The 20,771-nt window shown below is 35.7% G+C and overlaps 1 protein-coding gene across 2 annotated transcripts in view; it reads left to right on the top strand.

Moving 5' to 3' along the window:
• Positions 1-19,736, top strand: part of LOC145668013 (acyl-CoA-binding domain-containing protein 5) — a 115,316-nt gene extending 95,580 nt beyond the window's left edge. For both annotated transcript variants that reach the window (XM_081735471.1, XM_081735472.1), the window contains exons 4-6: positions 1,116-1,365; positions 5,229-5,404; positions 13,735-19,736. In XM_081735471.1, coding sequence (XP_081591597.1) covers positions 1,116-1,365; positions 5,229-5,404; positions 13,735-13,878 — 570 coding nt within the window. In that variant the 3' untranslated portion in view covers positions 13,879-19,736. The remainder of the gene's footprint in view (positions 1-1,115; positions 1,366-5,228; positions 5,405-13,734) is intronic.
• Positions 19,737-20,771: the final 1,035 nt, after the last annotated feature.

The following is a 20,771-nucleotide window of genomic DNA, read 5'->3' as shown; positions in this document are numbered from 1 at the left end:
AATTGTATCGAAAATATCAGTTTTACACATTCCGAGAAGTCTTGTCTTCTATGTTTGTTAGGCTACACAGTAGTAGAAATCCTTCATCATCCTTCTCTTCCCCCCAAACAAAAAGAATACGAAGGTTTATATATATATATATATATATATATATATATATATAATATATAATGTCACTGAAATTAAAGAATCAAACATTTTACTTTGTATCAAAGCTCAAATCATGAAATCAGTTAGAAAAACATAAATATTACCCAATATTTATTCTGTATACAATACGAATACTAATAGCATTTGGTGTATAAAGCCTTGAAGTTTCTAACTTCTTGCAAGCAAAGATAAATTGTATAGAAACGAATTCCTCTCGTGATATTTCTAGGCTCAGACAGGCTTACCGATTCAGGCTTTAAATTCGGACTGTTGTGGTTATGATGAAGACGAGTTACCTCTGAATTATCCTGCTGAACCTACAAGAGAGGAAATGGGTGAGTGGGTAAGTGTTGAAACATTTACCTGCTGTTGCCCTGCATATTAGTGTAACATATTAGTGCACGATTTCTCCTCCTCCCATCCCCTTCACTGGAAAAAGCTTGTCGTAAATTGTGCTTTATGATTAATAGTAGTCCCACACAAGTGTTTTCACATCATTTCATTCAAGTATTTGCTTCCGAATTGAGTTTAAGTTCGTATTCGTTGTTTGTTTTTTTTTTTCTTTCTTTCTTTCATCGTGACCTTTTCTTTTTTAATTTTTTCAATTATTTGCATTAATAGATTTTTATCCTTTAAATATTTTCCGTAGTAAGTTATTCTTCCTGTTGTTCATTATAGTCAACACACCACTGTTAATTCGTTCGTTTACGTTTCTGTAAGTTTCACAGTTCGATGGTCCGAAAGCTGTTAATGCTTTGTCCCCTCAATCATATGTAGATACCATTTTCCCGTTACGCATATGGAGATTTTTTTCATATTCAGCGCACTTTGAATGTGTACATTTTTACTTCCCTAACACTGTAAATTTATAAAATCTAAGTCGTTACCCGTCTTTGATTCGAAATAAGTTTTGTATGTTTATGTTCAATTTAGATTTCTTCTTGTAATATGTTGTCCTTTTGTAGGCTGATCCAGAACAACCTTCTTTGAAGACAGAATTAAATATGTTAAAGATTAAAGAAGGCAAAGGAACACATCTTATGAATGGGGAAACCGTGGCAGTTAATGGAACAACTCAAAAATTGTCGCATTCTAAAGGAAATCCGAAGTATCAAAATGGTTTCCAGAATGGATACACAAATGGATATCACGATGGCAAAGAGAATGGTGTTTACATGAATGGACATGATCACTTAGAATCCAGCGGCACTAATAGTGAGTTACCTCTTGCTTTGTTATTTTTCTCAGGGCAAATAAAATATAGTAATATACACAAACTACAGTAGTAGAAGTATTTTGTGACAGAAATGACTACTGGTTGCATTGTACTGTTGCACAGCAATTCTTTTTCGAAGAAAAACGTAATAACTAATCGTGAGGGATAAAAAAAAAAGGAAAAGAAAAAAGGAAAGTACTTCCCATTGCTTTTATTCATAGCTTAAGTAACAGATTTGATGCTTCTGTTTCAAAAATCCATTTTTGTATTTAAAAATTAGGAAACCAATCCTTTACGAATTACTGCTTTTTATAATGCAGTCAGCAAACTTTTAAATATTGGAAGTATCCTAAGACTGTTTCTCCGTATCTCATAAGTGAAAGAAAACTGTGATCCTTGCAGATTCAGTGCAACATCAGGTCGCTTTTTCGTTGTGGTTGAAATCATAATTCTAAGCATAAAGAGTTTGTAATGCAATAATAATCATGGTATGTTTGGATCTTGCTGGATAGCAAAATCGTTGTCTGTGAATTGAGTGTTGTAAGCAGAAAGTTTTAGACCAATTCATAAATTTCTTTTTAAGGTATAGTACATCCCTAGTATATGGAAGGGATTTTTCAAAATTAAACAGTATAACGTGGGATCCAACTCATGTTTTTCTGCTTCGTATCGTGATCATGTGCACAGAAAATAGACGTACTAACGAAGAATCTAGTATGTGAAATTTTTCCTTCGAATATTATCATTCACCTGGTAGGACTAAAAGAAATGAAAAAAAAAAAAAATTCACTCATAATCAGCCACGAGATTCGAATGCAAGACGTTCTTATTGATAGATGAAAACAGTAATCGTTCATCTACGCGGAAGTCTTTTAAATGTGCACGAATTCTATTGGTCCTCGATGTGTTGAGTAAAACTAATATCAATAGTATTCTGTGGCTTAGTTGGACAATGTTGGACTACATCTGCCACAGATATTGTATGTGGGGAAAGGTAGAAAATACTTGTATATAGTTTTAAACGGGACAACGTAATTAAAAAAAACTGACTGGAGTATAATTTAAGTATTGGTATAAAGTGACAATGTTAAACATGTATTCATCTAATTGATATTATAAACCAGATATCTTAAACTTTGTCAGATTAATTGCAAATTTGTCTTCTGAGTAAGATAATGTTAATTAATGCATCAGTGTTGATCCAAATGTATTACATCCTTATACAGGGTGACACACGGAAGATGGACGGTTTTTAATGAAATAATACTCAGCCAATTTGAAAATTAATGCATGTTTATTTATACAAAATCAAAGCTTATTATTTGCCATTTTAGTTAACAAAGCTCATTACCTGCCATTTCAGTTATTTATGAAAAATAATGGCGTCAAGATGATGTCCATCATTTCGAATGCAGGACTCAAGTCTCTTCTCAGACTCAAGAAATTGCTGCCATCTCTGCAGGGATGGTAGCAATTTCTTGAATGATTGCATTCTTCAACTCGTCCAAAGTTCGTGGTTTGTGGTTATAGACACAGCTCTTAAGGAACCCCCACAGAAAAAAGTCACACACTGATAAGTCGGGAGACCTGGGAGGCCAAGAAACATTGCCAAAACGTGAGATAATCTATCCAGGAAACGTGCGTCTAAGAACTGTCATTGAAGTGTTCGCGGTATGTGATGTTGTCCCATCCTGCTGGAACCAAACACATTTTAAGGGGATTCGTCGTCGTCTAAGTTCTGGTTTCAAGAACGTTTCAAGCATACGAATGTATCGAGCCGAATTAACAGTAACTGTGGCCCCGTTCTCTTCGAAAAAATAAGGTCCAATAATGCCAACAGAGCCAAGAACACACCAGGCTGTTACTTTTTCAGTGTAGAGGACGCTGGTGGATAAGGTGTGGATGCTCTGCAGCCCATAACGTAGGTTTTGCTTATTCACGGTCCCGTTTAAATGGAAATGAGCTTCATCGCTCATCAATAAAATTGCATTTTCATTCGATCCCAAAATCACTTGCATTCTGTAAGCAAAGTCTTCGCGTACAGCAAAATCAGTTGCCTAAGTTGTTGGACAATGAGCATTTTGTAGGGATGGAATTTTAATTCTTTATGCAAAATTCGTCTAACCGATTCATGATTGATTCGTAGCTCAATAACATGACGTCTAGCTGACCGTCCTGGGCTTCTGACTACCGCTTCCCTTGCCCTTTCAACATTTTCTGGTGTCGTTACACTGCGTCTCAGGCCAGGATGCTTCTTATCCAGTATGTTTCCAGTCGATCTGAAGTTTTTCACCCATCTGAGAATTGTGTTACGACTCGCAACAGCTCCATGTGGACCGACATTAAACCGCGCACGAAACAATCGCTGCGTAGTTGTAATAGACTCACCACTTCTCACGAAACTATCATAGACAAACAATCGACGTTGCAAGCCCCATTGCTCCATAGTGACTGAGTAAATGAAATGGCGTCTTGTGTAGAGCAGAACTATCCCCACTACGACCACCTCCCACCACCGCACTCTCAGTACTACGCAGTTCAAAACCGTCCCTCTCCCGTGTGTCACCCTGTAGAATACCAAGGTTACAAAGAACATGGCTCGTACATCGAGACGAAACTTTTTCGCACAAATTTTGATATTTTGCAGTATTAATTATCACAATTTTCTCATTTATGTCGCATTTATTTTTTTAAATGTAGCACTTTATTTCTTTTTAATTATGTAACTTGTAAACAGTATATTTTTGGTAGTAAGGTGATATCTGATACAAAAATGAGGATATACCTTGATTAGGTGAACATTCTAGCTAACGTATTCACTGAAATATAGAAATTAATGCAAAAATTAAAACACTTCCTCTAACCTCATCCTTAGTTAAAGGATAACATACAGCAAGACATTACCAATTCTTCTTTTAAGTTTGTTCTCCTGTCAGTAACAATCATAATACAGTTGCAAAAGAATCTCTCGGCATCAACACTTGAGACTGAGAATTATATTGAACATAACGAGCTGACAGCAAAAGACCTGTGGTTAACTTTTAAATTGTTTAACAATGATAACTTCCTTATCCTCATTGTTGAGAACTTCAATAACCTTACTTGTAAATTCACGGTAAGCAACCAGACCATGATAATTTTCACCACAAAACACAGTCAACGATTTAAACGATGTCAATACCTACATTTTTATGAAGTGAAACAGTTTCTGGATCAAATAACTCGCAGAGCTTTTTCGTAAATGCAACGTTTTTAAGTTAAATAATATTGGAAATGCGCGTTTTAGTTGTTATTAGCAACAATTAACAAGAATTCCACTTTTTCGGTTTCATTTGCATTTATCGCAATTAATGCCGAATTTTGCAAAAATTCGCGATAATATAAACATGATTTCTGGCTCTGATACAAAAAGTTTGAGGTTTCATGAAACACATACGCATTTTTTTAATGTTTTGCACATATCACATCAACGAAAAAGTTTCGTCTCTACTTATACAACAAATAGGTGACGAAGGACCTATTAAAATGAGATCGTAATGACGACCTGGTGCAATTGGCGGGCAATGTATACAGAGCATCATGGGAGATCAACCTTTAGTGTATAGGCCGTTCTCCACCATACTCTCTCCCTCCCAAGAGAGAGGGATTCGAGGACCACGCCATGAGTTTTATATAAAATTAAATCATTTAAAGACAATATAAATGGTGAAAACTGAATCCGTTCTGAATATCAACTTTGCTTTGAATATCAACTTTTATGAATCAGTGTAATGTCGGAGTACAATTTCTGATTTGACTTTTTTCTTTTATTAAATATATTTATTTATCATTACTATTTTTTTCTTCTAAATTCGAAATATAGGTGTACCATCGAAGAACCAGCCTTCAAAGAACTGGGATAGAGTTAATGGAGGTCCACCGAGCGTTGATATATCCGAGCATGTGCGAGAAATAGTTCTTCAGTTGCAGCGGGATTTAGATCGAATTACGTCACGAGTTCGTCACTTGGAGGTATCGACACTTTCACAGACACCTCAAGTAAGTTTGTTTTTTTAATTTATGTACAATTATTACATGAATCAAGAAATGAGGACGTGAATATGTTAAAAGAAAAAGTCATGTTCCATCTGCTTGCGGTTACTTCAAATTTGTATTAGCACCTCAAGTGGAGAAGTTGTTCCTTTTTATTTATTTTTTTTTCCTAAATATACTTCGCGTTTTGTTTTCCAAGTTCCGGGTTGAGTGTCTTATCCGTTAATTCTAATAATTAAAAAAATTCCTCTGAATAGTACTGCAAGCAGTTTCGGTACAACGCACGAGGTGCAAAGGTTCTGAAATATGCAAAAATTATTAGTGAAGTTTCTTTTATAATGTTCTTTAGTAATTATCTTCAGTAACAATACACTTAGATGGTCTCTCTTTCCGAATATCAAAAATCTGTGTGGAAATGTTGGAAATTTGAACTGTTGCTGTTTCTGTTTTCTCTTCTGAGTCAAATTATGATTCCCTTAAATACTTTTAGGCTTAAAAATTAAACAAACAAAAAAGAAAACTTAAAAAAAAAACATATTAGTTATGTATAGTTAAGAGTAAATAAGTTTCAAGAATACAAGAACTTGTAGGAAACATACTGTTACGTATCAGTTACATAGTCTTCTGCATCAGCACTTATGCTACAGAACATACGGTATGTGATTTTCTTTATTGCTCGCTGCTTTTTTACAGTTAGTGAACTGAATTATATTCGTAGATCTATACACGGTTTCATGAAATTACAGTTATCATAAAATGGTATGTACGTCTTATTACTTATAACGATCTTTGGAACAGTTTGGTCCACCTAGGTTCAACATGTCTTAAAGTTTCGCAAGTAATTCTCATTCTGCAGTTTTTGAAGACCAGACATTTGATAGGTATCATCGGAAAACTACCACTTCAATACACCTGGCGTCTTCTGCCATTGTTGAAGTTCATCTTGGATTTTTGAAAACCAAGTCTTGCACTGCAGTCACATTGCCCGACGTTGTTGCACAGCGTTTAATTTTCAGAGATATTCAACTCCGTTAAAATTTATTGTACTACATAAAATGTACCGTATATGTTATAAAACTAATTTCAACTGGTGATCGTAGCCTTAACCAATGCAGAAATCGTTGAAGATCATGGCTTTTAAATTCTTCACAAGAATCATCATGAAACCTTCATTTCACAAAGGAACGAATTCCTAGCGATTTCCAATGTCGATTTGTGTTGTCTTTCACTTTGAAGCTCATTTTTTTCCTTAACACTCTGCAACAAATGTTGTTTAATGACAATAAATATTCTATTCTATTCTATTCCAATTCTAGATTCCTACCATTCTTCCTGTACTTATTTCTTACTGTCGGCTAAATCCCTTACACATCTATACAGGGCTGGCCTTAAGCCGATTGGACCGATTGCTCCCAATCGAGCCCCGTGCTAGTTCCGTCTACTCGACTGTCCAGTTTGATTTACTCTCTAGTTCCGTCTTAACAGCATATTAGGCCCCAGAGCAAACAAGTGTGTTGTGGTTTTTATGACTAAATTTTGCTCCTAATACATGCTATTCTGCTAGGGAGGCCTCCTGCCAAGTGGCTATGGTGCCGTTAAGATGGCTCTGGTACTCTCGGCTGTACACACAACAACGTACTGCAATACAGGTACATCCATGGACTCCACAAGGGAGGGTATGGCCTCTCCCTAACAAGTAAATGAATAGTTTGTATTAAGTTTTCGAGCATAAGCAAATATTTCTGAATTTAATGCTCCAGTAATTTCTTTTTATTTATTTATTTTATTTTATTTTTTTATTTATTTTTTATTTTTTTATTTTTTTTACGTTTAAAACTTCAGTTGTAAAAATAAATATTATATCCAGGGAATATCTGCACACCTCCAACACTCCCCTAAATTTCCCTAGACACTAAAAATTTATATCATTATTCTGGATGCACACCCTCTTTTATTTTGAACACCCCACTAAGTAAATGTGTTGGCGTTCTTACTGCTTGCCATGTGACACTGTCGTGAATACCGAGATGGTATCAAATAAATTAGCCTGAGTGCTACTTCTTTGGATATCTTTTCTCTTATTATAGCTATATTAAAAATACAAAACCAGATGACAAACTTTGCGCTCTGCTGCGAAAAATCCCGTAGATGTATTTAAAAAAAAAAAAAAATCAAGTCAGGAAAACCGAATGTGTACTAGTGCGTACGGAATAGGTGGCTGCTTATGAAGGGTTGTCTTCTAACTCGAATAATCCAATGGAAAATATGTTATCCATCTTCCATCAGTTCGTTAAGGTTTATGATCATCTCATCACCTTTTTATTTTGACTGCAGTCGATAACGATTCCAAGCTGATTATATCTTTCATAAGGCTACCTACGATGTTCTCACTAGCGTACATTAGGTTGTCCTGACTTGAATTCTGTTCAAAAAGATACAGCTGTTAAGAAATCTTTGAAGTAACGAATTTATATTAACCTGCATTTTGTTATGCCTTACAAATATAAACTTACGAAAACAGACTTCACCATTGTATTTCTCGTAAAATTCCAGCTCAATTTGATATATTACATGACCCCCTTCCTATCTTTTTTTTTTTTTAAAGAAAAAAAGTCGAGCGAAATACAGGATGGCCTACTTCAAGATGGCGGCCATGATCATACCTTCAAATAGATGTCTACTTCCTCCCGGTGTCGGTTGATGTGTTTGTTTTTCGTCCCTTTACCCGTTTTACAAATAAAATGAAATGTTCAAACTTGAAACACATTATTCTGGCTTATTTTGACCAATCAGCTTTTTGGCCACTGCGGCCCTTTTTAGGGACGGAAGCACTTTAAATATTACTTACGCTCGTTTCTTGATATTCCACACTTCTCTGCCAAGTTTGGTCAAGAAACTAGATTTTGAAATCGATAGGTTTTCTTGTAAGAGAAGAAAACTGTGAAATACTGGTACAGAACCTTCTTGAAAAATTACAAGGGAAAAGGGTGAAATATGTATTTTAAAATTTATTCAGTTTGCACTTCCATTTCAGTTAGACCCTATTTCTCTGAATAATTAGCTGCTATAAATAATGAACAGGGTAAGCGTTTTCACGAGAACATTTTGCAGATGAAGAAACGCTATAAACGGAAATGACCAGCAGGGAGAGCGCAATATACAGGGTGTTTCAAAACAACACCGACAACGTTTGGGAGGTAATTCCTGACACCAAGATAAGACAAAAAGTGTAGACCAACCTGGGTGCACAAATGCTTCCTTTCGGAGAAATAGGCTGCCAAAAACATGAACAAGTGAACTTTAAAGGTCCATAGCTCTAAAATTGTAGGACCTATCGTAAAAAAATGAAATTAAATGAAATCTTTAGTTTTACGTCCCACGGTGATGCCGGTTAGGCTAAAGGAGACGGTGATAATGAGAAATGAATGAAATGGTGGAATGAAGAAAGTGGGAGGAAACGGGAGAACCCCGAGAAAGCCCACGAGCACGGCGATTGTCCACCACAAAGTCCACACGGCGCGAACTGGGATCAGGACCTATCGTAGTTGAGTCACGACTTCACATAGGAACTAACATGTGCACTATTCAAAAATACATGTTTCAGAATCCTAAGGTACTCACGCAACAATTTTTATAGAGAGAGTTTGGCTACGGGGATATGATTTGAAATACTCACCAACTACCTCTATAAAAATTTTTGCGGAAGTAAAATGAAAAAAAAAAAGAAAAAGAAATGAATGAAACGAAATGCACTTTTTAAAGCCCATTGCACAAAATAAAATGAATGTTCTAAAAATTTGTTCACAATAAAGATCACTATAAATCTTTGTCGAGCATATGAATATCAGAAACCCATTCCCAAATGTCCGATTTCAGGCTTATTTAAACATGTGAAAGAGTCTTCACGTAGTATCAGTGATGTTAAATATTTTGTAAAAATCTCATAGGGATTTAAAACGAGACTATTTAAAAAAAAAAAAAAAAAAAAAAAAGGGGGGGAGAGTGAATAGAACGACAAATCCTCAGTTGAATCTTGATTCAAGTCAGTTGCGTAAAAAGATGGAGCAGATTATAGGTTCGTCGTCGATGAAGAGAAAGAAAAAGATCTCGTTGACTGATAACTAGAATAATCCACTTAAGACTCCTTTCCACTGACGATAGCGGGTATTTTTGAAGTACTGTGTACGTATTTTTGATAATTCCAGAATACATAGTTCTTCAATCTCGTCTTTAACCACTTTCTTTCTTTCAATGAAGAAAACTAGCTTGGGTTCAAAGTACAAGAAGTTTTTGTACAGTTATTGGAGTGATAAATAAAAGGAAAATTGTTTCTACGATAACGTTCCAGCTCTAAGTTCAACAATACAACCATGTCACAATATCCTTATATTCCAAACTAGAGAATGGACTAATACGGTAACAGGTAAAAAGATCAATTAAAGTATAGTTTTCAAGTGCCTGTGAATCAAATGACCACGTTACCCTTGGAATAACGTGCCATTTCTTAGTATGTCATTAAATGTTAGCTTTAGTGGTCTAATGCGTTTTTCAGTTTTATTTTAAATGACAACTAATATATTGATTTCTTGTTTAGAATTCAAATACGTTTTTCGCTCAAAAAATAACCCTTCTTACAATTAATTTAAGATACGTCTTCTGATCCTGGTGAAGACACTTACGTGCAAATAGACAAGTGAGCCTTAGAGAATCACCAGTTACTCTGTATTGCTCATGTCATAAACTACATCCGTTTACATACATTTTTCAGCGTACAAGATCTATGGTGTGTTTTTTCTTCAGTAATCAATGTAGAATGCTTATGTTTGAATAAATAATTCTAATTTGTTTCTATTCAGTATGAACTTGTATACAGTATTATGTTTGTGGGTTTTCTCGTTCTTCCTATCATTCTACGAATTCATTATCAGTCACTTAAATCTATTCATGAAGTTTTGTTTTGTCTTCCCAAAAAACAGATTCCTTCTGCATCCCAGAAAGCAGATACCATGCTTTTCCCTTTGATGGTTGAACTGTGAGTTTCTTTGGTGGTGGAGAATTAGGGTGTTTCCATTGCATACTTTGGCGTTTACATTCGGGATCGAAGTGGCGAACCGACGTTTCATCCATTGTGACAAATCTCTTCAGAAACTTTTGCTTTTCAGCCTTTATTGTTCATAACAGGTTCTGACTTGTTACACAACGTGTCCTCTTTCGTTCGGCCGTCAGCATTCGCGGGACCCAACGTGCAGAGATCTTTTTCATTAACAAAGGTTTATGTAGAATGGAATGCTCACTGCCAGTTGAGATGCCATATGTCTCAGCTATATGGCGGACAGTCACTCACCGTTCTACTAAAATCACGTCATGCACTCTTGTAATCATTTCTGATGTGGTCACGTTGCAGCGGCTCATCTCAGAGCCGGCGCGAGGGGGGTCGAGCCGTGCCACCGCCCAGGGCGGCACATCTAGTGGGCGGCAAAATTTGAAAAATTAAAGAATACTATTAAAATATAATGCTTCGTAATAGGCCCACATGGAAAAATAAAATTGTGTTCCCTGAGAATGTAATTAAACTTACTTCACTCACATTCAGGAAATTACTTACTCAGGAAATTCAGAGCATTCCCCCTCATTTTCAATTATCAAACTACTAGCCACAGGTATCTCGTTCAAGATTTCCCATGCAGCAGCGTAGATAAGATTTTCAGCTAGGGCGGATAAGATTGTCAAGTGTCTTTTATAATGTTTCTATTCAGCAATATCCTAACGCTCCACTCCAAGTACGCAAAAGGTACACTCCCACTTGAGACAGGCCGTTCTAGCCTACAGCAACTAGAGACATTTAGGTTCTAGCAGCGAGATTTTAACCAATTTACAAATATTGTTTTTATATTTAAGCAATACAAATCATGGCCGAACACATTAAAAGAACCATGGGAAGGCAAAATAAATACCACCATTACTAAGGAAAAGATGTCCAAAAATTTTTATTCCTATTCTTAGTGAGTAAATTGAAAGTAAAATACTGTTTTTGTTGAGAGCTGCAATATATTATACTATAGTGCTAGACTGTACACCAGTTATTTTTGGGGTACAGAGCAAAGGATCGTTCGTTTTGTACAAATTACATACAGTAATGGAGAATGGCTTATAAAAATTTGCGAACACTTTCTTGGTTTCGTACTAGTAAAAGACATCACTGGTCTAGCTAGAACTGACAGAAGTAATAATTAAACAGCTAAAAGAAATGAACTTCTATCGAAGATATGAAGAGCCAAAGATATGACAATAGTTCCAATATGAAAGCAAAAATAAATTCCCAGGTCTTCTATGTTCCCTTACTAAACTTTGTCGTTAACGATGCAGCCACAACATGTCAGTCCACAGTTTTTTGTATAGTTAAAAATTTTATGACTTCTTTTCTGCGTCAGTTCAACGTTGGGCCATACTAAAGGAACATATTAGCAGCCTCACTTTAAATCCTTCAGCACCACAAGATGGGAGAGTCAAGTTGATGCTCTGACTCCACTTATAGAGGCTTATGATACCTTACTTCAAATAAGTAACGACAATATAATAGAATGATAGCCCATGATGCTCTGTGTATAGCAAACCAGCTGCGTGGCTTTACTTTCTTTACTCACTCTTATGTGGTATGACTTTTCACTCCACATAAACAAAAGTATCTAAAGCATTGATTCTCATGTGTTTGATGCAGTAGGGTTTCTTTAAAACAAATCTGAGAAATTTCAGAGAAGCAGAAATGATGCAAAATTTCAATCTTACTTAGTTGATGCGATGGAGTTGGCATCAGCATTAGATATTGATCATCCATGGATAGGTAATACAATGCAAGCTCGAAGTCGAAAAAAGAGAGAGTTTCAATAGAAGGCAGATGATGAAGCTATTGAAGATCCTCAAACAAGATACAAGATCGATTTTTATTACAAACTTCTAGACGTGATTGTGTTAGATTTAAGAGAAAGGTTTGAGGAACTTAAACATCACAACGAGTATTTCGATTTTCTTTACGATATAAGTAATCTGAACGATATGCCACCTGAACTTTTGTCTGAAAAGCACCTGCATTTTAATACGCGAAGAAACGAAAGATATTAACCCCAGTGATTTGAAAGACGAACTGAAACTATTAACCGCTCTAATTAAGTCTAAAAGTTCACCAAAAGAGACTAACATTACTTTGCTCCCTATGTTAGTGTTGCATTTATGATTTTGTTTACCTTACCAGTAACCGCGGCAAGTAGAGAAAGAAATTTTTCGAAACTTACTCTAAGCTTATTAAAAACTGTCTACGTTCTTCCATATCCGAAACACGCACACGCTTAGGTGGTCTAGTGATGATATCAATGGAACATTAATTGGCTGAAACATTGGACTACGCGAATGTGATAAAGGAATTTGCTCATATCAAAGCCAGAAAAGTTTTTTGTTTTCAATTAAAGTATGTTAAATTTGTGTATTTCTATTGTATTTTAGTACATTATAAGTCTTAAGCTAACTTACTTTTGCCGTAATATTTGATTCACTATATTATCTTTTTGCTCCATACTCTATTGGAAACACCTTTTGATATAAAATAAGCTTAAAAATTAAAATTCTTAGTCGGACTAAAACATATATTTAAAAAAAATAACTGTATGCCCTGCTGTATATCACGTACAGCGAAATCGAGCATACTGAATATTGTGCCATGTATGGAGTCGTTTAAATATTGAAGCATTCGAGAGATGTAGTTTTTGTTTACTTTTCCTTTTCATACATGTCTTTAAATATGGTATCTTACTTTTTCTTAATACCTGAACGTCTTTTGTCAAAATAAGGTTTGTGGATTAAAGGGGTGGCATTTGAAAGTACCGCCCAGGGCGGCAAAACTGCTAGCGCCGGCCCTGGCTCATCTTTACAGGTCAGTCAACCACATTTAAAATTCACGGCATCATCTCTTCACTACGTCATATGTAAGGCTAGAGTCTCCAAGAGTTCCCACCATATCTGCATGGATGTCCTTCGGTGTTAGATTTTTCTTGAGTCAGTATTTTATCACTGCTCGGACCTCTAATATTTCCATTTCTTCAAATGTGGCTACACTTCTTACTGATCACCAGCCTGTAACAAAAAGAGAAATTGCTGTAAAGTCTTGAAGCGTTGTGGATATTAGTCTAAAGTATGCTCAATATTATGTATAAAATTATAAGTCTCTACTGTTACTAAAAATGGGTCAGGGGCGGAGCATGCTGAACCACCTTCGTAGTAGTATTATTTTCCTTGCTATTTCATTTGTCTCTAACATGTATTCATTGGTTATTTGTTTTTTGCAGGTAAGACCATATTCGCGATATCCTGCATGGTGGCCTTTCCGTGACCTATCTCCAAAAACATTTTTCTTTTTGCTAATGTGGCCTGTTGTTGTCCAAGGATTAATAGTCTGGTTGCAGCGAAGGAACACAGTAAGAAGAATGTGATGAAAACCACCAGCGCATGTGCGAAGGCGGCTTTTTCTGTGATGTAATGTGATTACCAAAGTACAGTGAAAAGATTGTGCAGCTCTCTGAGTGTTGAGTTTTGCACGTGTTAATGTTAGTGCAATACATGGGATATTTTACACAAGTTAATATATGTAAAACAAATTATACATATAAATTTTAAAACTCATATATAAGTATATGATAATAAATTAGTGCCATTTTGTTATTCGAGTTATCTCTATCCTGTATAAGCAGGCGACAAAAATGCCACCAGTTGTATTGGTGGATATTTAGGGAGAAATATTATTGAAGTAGACATGGAACGATACTCGTGGATATATATATATATAGTTAAAACAACAGAAAATGTTGGGGGGCGCAGTGGCTCAGTGGTAAAGCGTTCACCTCTGGAGCATGGGGTCCTGGGTTCGATCCCAACTCGCGACAAGTAAGTTTTTGTGGTGGACAAACACCGTGTGTGTGGGTTTTCTCGGGGTTCTCCCGTTTCCTCCCACTTTCTTAATTACACCATTTCCTTCATTTCTCGTCATCACAGTGTTCTTTACCTTTACCAGCATAACCGTGGGACTTAAAGATTTCATTTCAATACATTTTATTAACGAAACAAGTGGGGGCTATCTACACCCTTGGCTGAAATTGAAATAACAAGGTACGAGAATACCAGGCGAAATATATATATTTGGTATATGAAAATGAACTTAATCGTTTCATTTCTCCGTTCTCATAATAACCTAACCGGACTGTGCTTCTTCAGTTCTTCATATGAAGGACGACTAAGCTACGTGCCTCCTATTTTATTAAGATTTAGATCCGAAATAAAACAAGTGATGAATAGTGGTATATATCTGCTACACAAATCACTTAATTAAATTAGAAATCAATACATAGTGAGTGTTGAATGAGGTTTGTGGAAATAAAATACGTACCATTAATTCTAAGAATAGGTCACCTGAAAAAGAATAAGAACATTTCTTTTCTTAAGCTATCTATTCAGTGGCAAATTATCTTGTTTGCTGGAATGAGAAAGACATTTCAATCAAACATAATGTCCAGTTTCGTCTTGAACAAGAGGGTCCTAGTTCTTTTGACGTTAAGCTTCGTAAGGATGGAACAATATTAAAGTTCGAGTGGAGTCCTCTTTAATTTGTTCTTAAAGACCAATTTTTAAACTAATTTAGCCGTCGTGAACTGGGAGTAGGCAGGATCTCAACGTCATTAACTCTGGAAAACAAAATGAATGGAGAATACTATAAAGGTGAGCACGCCCGTTGTTAGCAGGAAATGTAATTGCTAGTTGGAAAACACTATTTAATATTTGTTTCGTTTTACGTTTCAGAGCTTTAAAGGCATGCTTGACCCTTTTCGCTCTTTTCTTCAAGCAAATGAATGGAAACCGGAAATAATTGTAAAGGACTGCTAGTTGGAAGACCAATTACATTAATCCTTTTTAGGGCATTAATTTTTGCAGTATTTATAAGGCACATCTCTACTATATCCCTTAATGTAATTATTAAGAACCAGTGTTGTAGGAGCACATCTCTCATCAGTGCAAACGTCATCGAGACCTTCTTTCAATGTTCAAAATTTTAATTGAAAAAAAAAAGGTAAAAAGGGTTAACATTTACTCCAGTGAAATTTACGAGAGTAAGTCAATAAGTATTTACAATTAATTTTTATGATTTATTACCACAAGAGTACTATTTTTTGAACATAGTTCCACTCTTCAATATATCTGGTCCACTGTTGCGCAAGCTTACCGATACCCTCTGCAAAAAAGGTTTTTGGTTGCGCAGCAAGCCACGGATACACCGCTTCCTTTACCTGTTGATCGGAGCTGAATCGACTGCCTCTGAGAGCATCTTTAAGGGACCAAACAGATAGAAATCCGACCGGTGAGATTCGGACTGTATGCAGGATGCTCTAACACCTCGAAACGCAGCATCTGAGAAGTTAGAGCGGTGTAGGTGGCGTTATGTGGACGCGAATTGTCATGCAACACAAGAACGCCTTCCGACAATCGTCCTCTCTGTTGCTTACCAGCATATCACTGTACCTTTTACTATTTATTGTTGACCGCTTTTCCAGGTAATGTTCCGAAGCCCTTGTAAGTACCAAAATATTGTACGCATCACTTTTCCTGTAGAAGATTGACTCATGAATTTCTTCTTGACGGGATCCAGGATGCTTCTATTCCTCTAGTTCAAAGTGACGAATCCACCTTTCATCTCAAGTGATGATTCGCCTGAGAAATGCTTCACCGATATTTTTCTTAATCTACAGTATCTCAGACAAGCCTGTTATGCATGAAGTCATATGCAGAACCATGACTCATCTGCATGTGGGTTGCCAATTCAACAGTCACTCGTGTCATTCAGAATCAAGGCACAGACTCGTTCAATAATGTGATCAGTTATTGCTGTAGCTGGAAGCCGCGCTCTTTCCTCATCTTTCACGCTCGTTCGACCACTTTTGAACTGTTCAATCCAGTGGTAAATACTTCGCTGTGGCAACACATTGTTCCCGTATTGTGTTGAAAATCTTCTATGAATTTGTGCTCCGGTACATCTTCCGACTACAAAAACAGAACGACAGAACGCTGTTCTTCTTTGGCGTACACAGAAAGTGACGCAGCCATCTTTACCATCAGCGCAAAGCGGACTGATGTGATAACGCTGCAACCTACCACAGACAAAGCCAGCGGTAACATCTTGCGTCTGGTGAGCACATAATGCTGTAGAGTCAACCTGAAAAGAAATTGAAAAAAAATTGCAGTTACTGACTTACCCTCGTAAATTTGTTTGTTCAGAAGACATTACTTTTATGCTCTTTTTGATGTGTCTGAGAAACGTCATCTGTGTTGTGTTGGAATTGTATTGCGTCATTAATGACAATTAGCGTACTTTATTATGCAGATCGATATATGTATTAATGCCACAGAAGATCTCACGTTCTTTTAAAAATCGAGTCAACACGACGCACGGCTAGAGTCTTAACATAATTTGTCGCTCATTGAACATTTTAAATTTCCCTTACATTAAAGAACATGTCGTGTTTACAGTGATGGTCTTGCTTAGACGGCAGTGAAGTTTGATCTACAAGTCATTATCGCCTTATATGTGCCTTTCACATTTCCTAATGAACTGTTAGGGATAAGAAGTTTAAGATCCATCGCTTCTATTTTTATCTACACCTAAGTAGATAGGTTTACAGCGAACAAATTAGTTATCATTTCTTTGACTTCTTGTTCTTTCAAGCCATTTATCATACAGTGTGTTTCGTACGACTACAAATAATTATTTTAAACATCATTGTAGAAATGGTGTTAGACGCAACTTCCATTTTAAGATTATGTAGTCATGCCTATATAGAAACATAGGACTATTACTTAGGCCGTGGTTTGCTTTGAAGTGGATAAATTTATTTTATCCTAATCACTGTTACGCAGTGGAGAAGGTCAGAAGGCAGTACAGGCCAAAACATACTTTGCGTGACCGAAAAAGTTAGCATACTGATTTCATATGTTACTGTTTATTTGTTGTTTTAACAGCCAATATCTATGTGTTGTTGAAATTTTGAATATACATTTTGCAAGCTACACTTGAGTTATTTAAAAATTAGGTATTATTTTCAGCGTTTGGTATCGGAGTGTGTTTCTCTTCCTTGCCCAAACAAATATACGTTTTTGTGTTAGTGCATCGTAGATATAGGATTAAACTCTTTTCCATGCCTAGTTCAATACTTTACACAGACACACTCACATATGTATATGAAATACGTGTATAGTAGATTCAAATACACACAAATAGAACCTTTTTGTGTCTGTTTTTTTCCCACAGTGGGGTGTGAATGTATATTTTGTATAGGTAGTTAGATTTGGAAAAAAAAACTTTGTATTTAATGACGCAATCTTGTTGTTTGTTTGATATATAAGATGCTTGTAAGGAGAATTAACTAATCAAAGTGTAAATATTAAATATGATAGTTGAGATACTTTATTTTGAATACATATAATTTTTCAATTATTTTCTGAAATAAAGTTTGTTGGTCTGACAAGCTAAAATACATTTACGCAACGGCAAGTATCAAGGTATCCGGACTTAGTACAGATGTGGTTAAACAAAAGAAAGATGGGGAAAAAACGTGGAGAATAAATACCAACAGGTTTTGGTGGATTAAAGAAAGGAGTTGGTACATTATGCTAGACTTGACTGAAAATTGGAAATATTTGAACATAACTCTTTTGATAAGACGCTTTGCAATCTGAGTGTCCTAAATTAGAATTGTCCAATACTAAGGGACACAAAAATAGGCGAGGTGCAACTCTTAATTTTTGAGAAGGTGCACCACCAACTGTTTTCTTAATTTCACGAACTGCTATTGGCATCGTTCTTTGTGCATTTTTCAAACTTTTGCTTGTACCCATATGTACGTAATCTATACTGCAATTGATACTACTTGTCGTTTCTGACAGCTAGCTGCGCGCGTGTGGTGCTCAATGCTGTGTTGCTAGCTTTTGCGTCGCGTATTGAAACAGGAATTTATTCACTGCAAGTAAATCTCAGTTTTATAAAACTAATTGACACAAGAGAGAACTAAAAAGAATGCTCCCAATAACCAGCAGGTCCACTACTCAAGTTGACATTTGACTAAAACAATGTGCATTTGTTTATATTCAAATTGGCAACGTGCGGAAAAGGTGGGATGTTTACCTTGCAAAGCGAGAGAAATGAGCCACTATAAATGGCTGAAATTGCTGTTGCCATAGAAATAGTTCTTTTTGCTTGATTGTTATGACCACGTGCAGGAAGGAAAAAAACAGAGGAAAGCAACTGTCAGAAAGGAGAAGTTGTATTAAATGGACTTTAAATGGAAACTAAGTAGCGAAATAAAAGCAAAATAAAAATTAGAAAAAGAGACAAAAGATAAAATAAACCAAAGAAATACAATTAAAATATGGTTAACATGAAGTATACCAGCAAATTTTCTTATGTCGAAAGCAGCATTTTAGGATTATTGTGTGTTTTAAACTAAATTGTTTGCAGAATTACAATATCTACATTTTGATGGAATAGCTTATAAACCTTATTGGAGGTGACGCTCTTCCAGCTTATCATTGTTTTAAAATGACGTAAATGTCAGTTACATAAGATGGAATTTGGCAATATAAGGCTCTCAGAAGGATTAGACCTTTTAATTGTGAATAATGTTACAATATTGTACTTAAATTATACATTAAGAGGGATTTTTTTCTTAAATTAAAATCTTGCTCAACTCAGCATCTTGCAGAATTTAGTAATTTTCAGTCGTTATTAATTGATCTTTTATATTTATAATCAGCTTATTTTTTCTAATTATTTCGTTGATAAATGATGTGTATTTCTATGTTTGAGATTGTGTAATGTATTTATCAGATCAAAAGTGTACGTTGAAACTGTTTCCTCTTTTGTGAAGATTTTATGATATTGTTACTTAATATTTATACGTTCTTCGTAATAATTGGAAGAAAAATGATGTTCTTTTATTAAATGTTGACAGAGATTCATTGCCTTATCAAAGTGTTGAGTCTTTCATCGTTGTGATACAATATACAATGACGAATGTGTATGTATAACATGAATTTCCTACAAAAGAAAACATACATATATATATATATATATATATATCTGTATACATTTGTAAGAAACCAATGTATGTTGGATAAAATTGAAATCTAATTATGAGGATGTTAAAACCGGAGTTTCAATTTTTGATTGTGTGTCAATTCCTTTAATTTTAAAATTTTGAGAAACTGACTTGGTGCTTATTGTAATTAAACCATATATATTTAGTTAAAATTCTTCCGACTTTCCAGGAAATTTATAGTATTAATACAAGAAGTGTTCCACACTAATTGTAAGAAATACAGAAATGCACTTCGTCCACCTATGTTCTAGATATGTTACACCTTGTTCAAAAAGGTGGCGCACACCATCTACAACAGCCGCATCATTTTCAAACTTCTACCTGCGAATGTACTGTTTTTACTTGCGGAACAAATGGAAGTCGCTGGAAGCGAGACGGGAGTATGGAGGATGTACAAATTCCTTGCAGCGTCAATTGCTGCCATGCACGGTGACTTTGTAGACGGCGGGATTATCCTGATGCAAGAAGAGTTATCTGCATAACTACTACTCTTTTTTACCTTAATAGCTGCCCGTAATTTGAAAATTAACTGCGTAATATTGTCCCGTGATATTGTGGCTGTGTTCAAAATAATCCTCTTGGCATCTTAAAACACAGTGGCCTTAACTTTATCAGCGGATAGTTGGGCTTGTAGGGAAGTGGAGATCCTTGGTGCCGCCACTACATGCTTTGCTGTTTACTTTCAGGTTCAAAATGATATACCCATGTCTTATCAACGGTCACGCATCTGGCAATAAAGTTCTCATGATGCCGTTTGAAATGCCGGCTAAATTGATCTCTGATGCACACACTCTTTCGTACTTCTATCCACAATTACCATTTTAAAGATCAATCTGGCAGATAATTATTTTTAACCGTAAGTTTTCATGCTAAATTATCTCTATTGAACCGATGGGTATACCCGATGTCTTACTTATTTTGCTCACTGTTATTCTACTGTCATTCATTACCAGATCATGGACAACATTGTTTTCTTGCGTACATACTGTTGTTGGAAGACCAGTAGTACTTGCATGTTGACAGCTTTGCCTACCATAACGTAATTCACGTGACCAGTTTCTTTTTTCATTTGGTAGATGGGGGCACTATCTCCCAACACACTAACCATATTAAGTGCATCTCCGTCGGTCTAACAGACTTTTCATCTGGAAGTGTTTGATCACGGCACACGCTTTTCTCCCATTTCC

The sequence above is a fragment of the Thermobia domestica genome, chromosome 13, assembly GCF_964235325.1.
Source record: "Thermobia domestica chromosome 13, izTheDome1.hap1.1, whole genome shotgun sequence".
In the NCBI taxonomy this organism is placed as follows: Eukaryota; Metazoa; Arthropoda; class Insecta; order Zygentoma; family Lepismatidae; genus Thermobia; species Thermobia domestica.
This window is presented reverse-complemented; position numbering and strand designations above follow the sequence as displayed.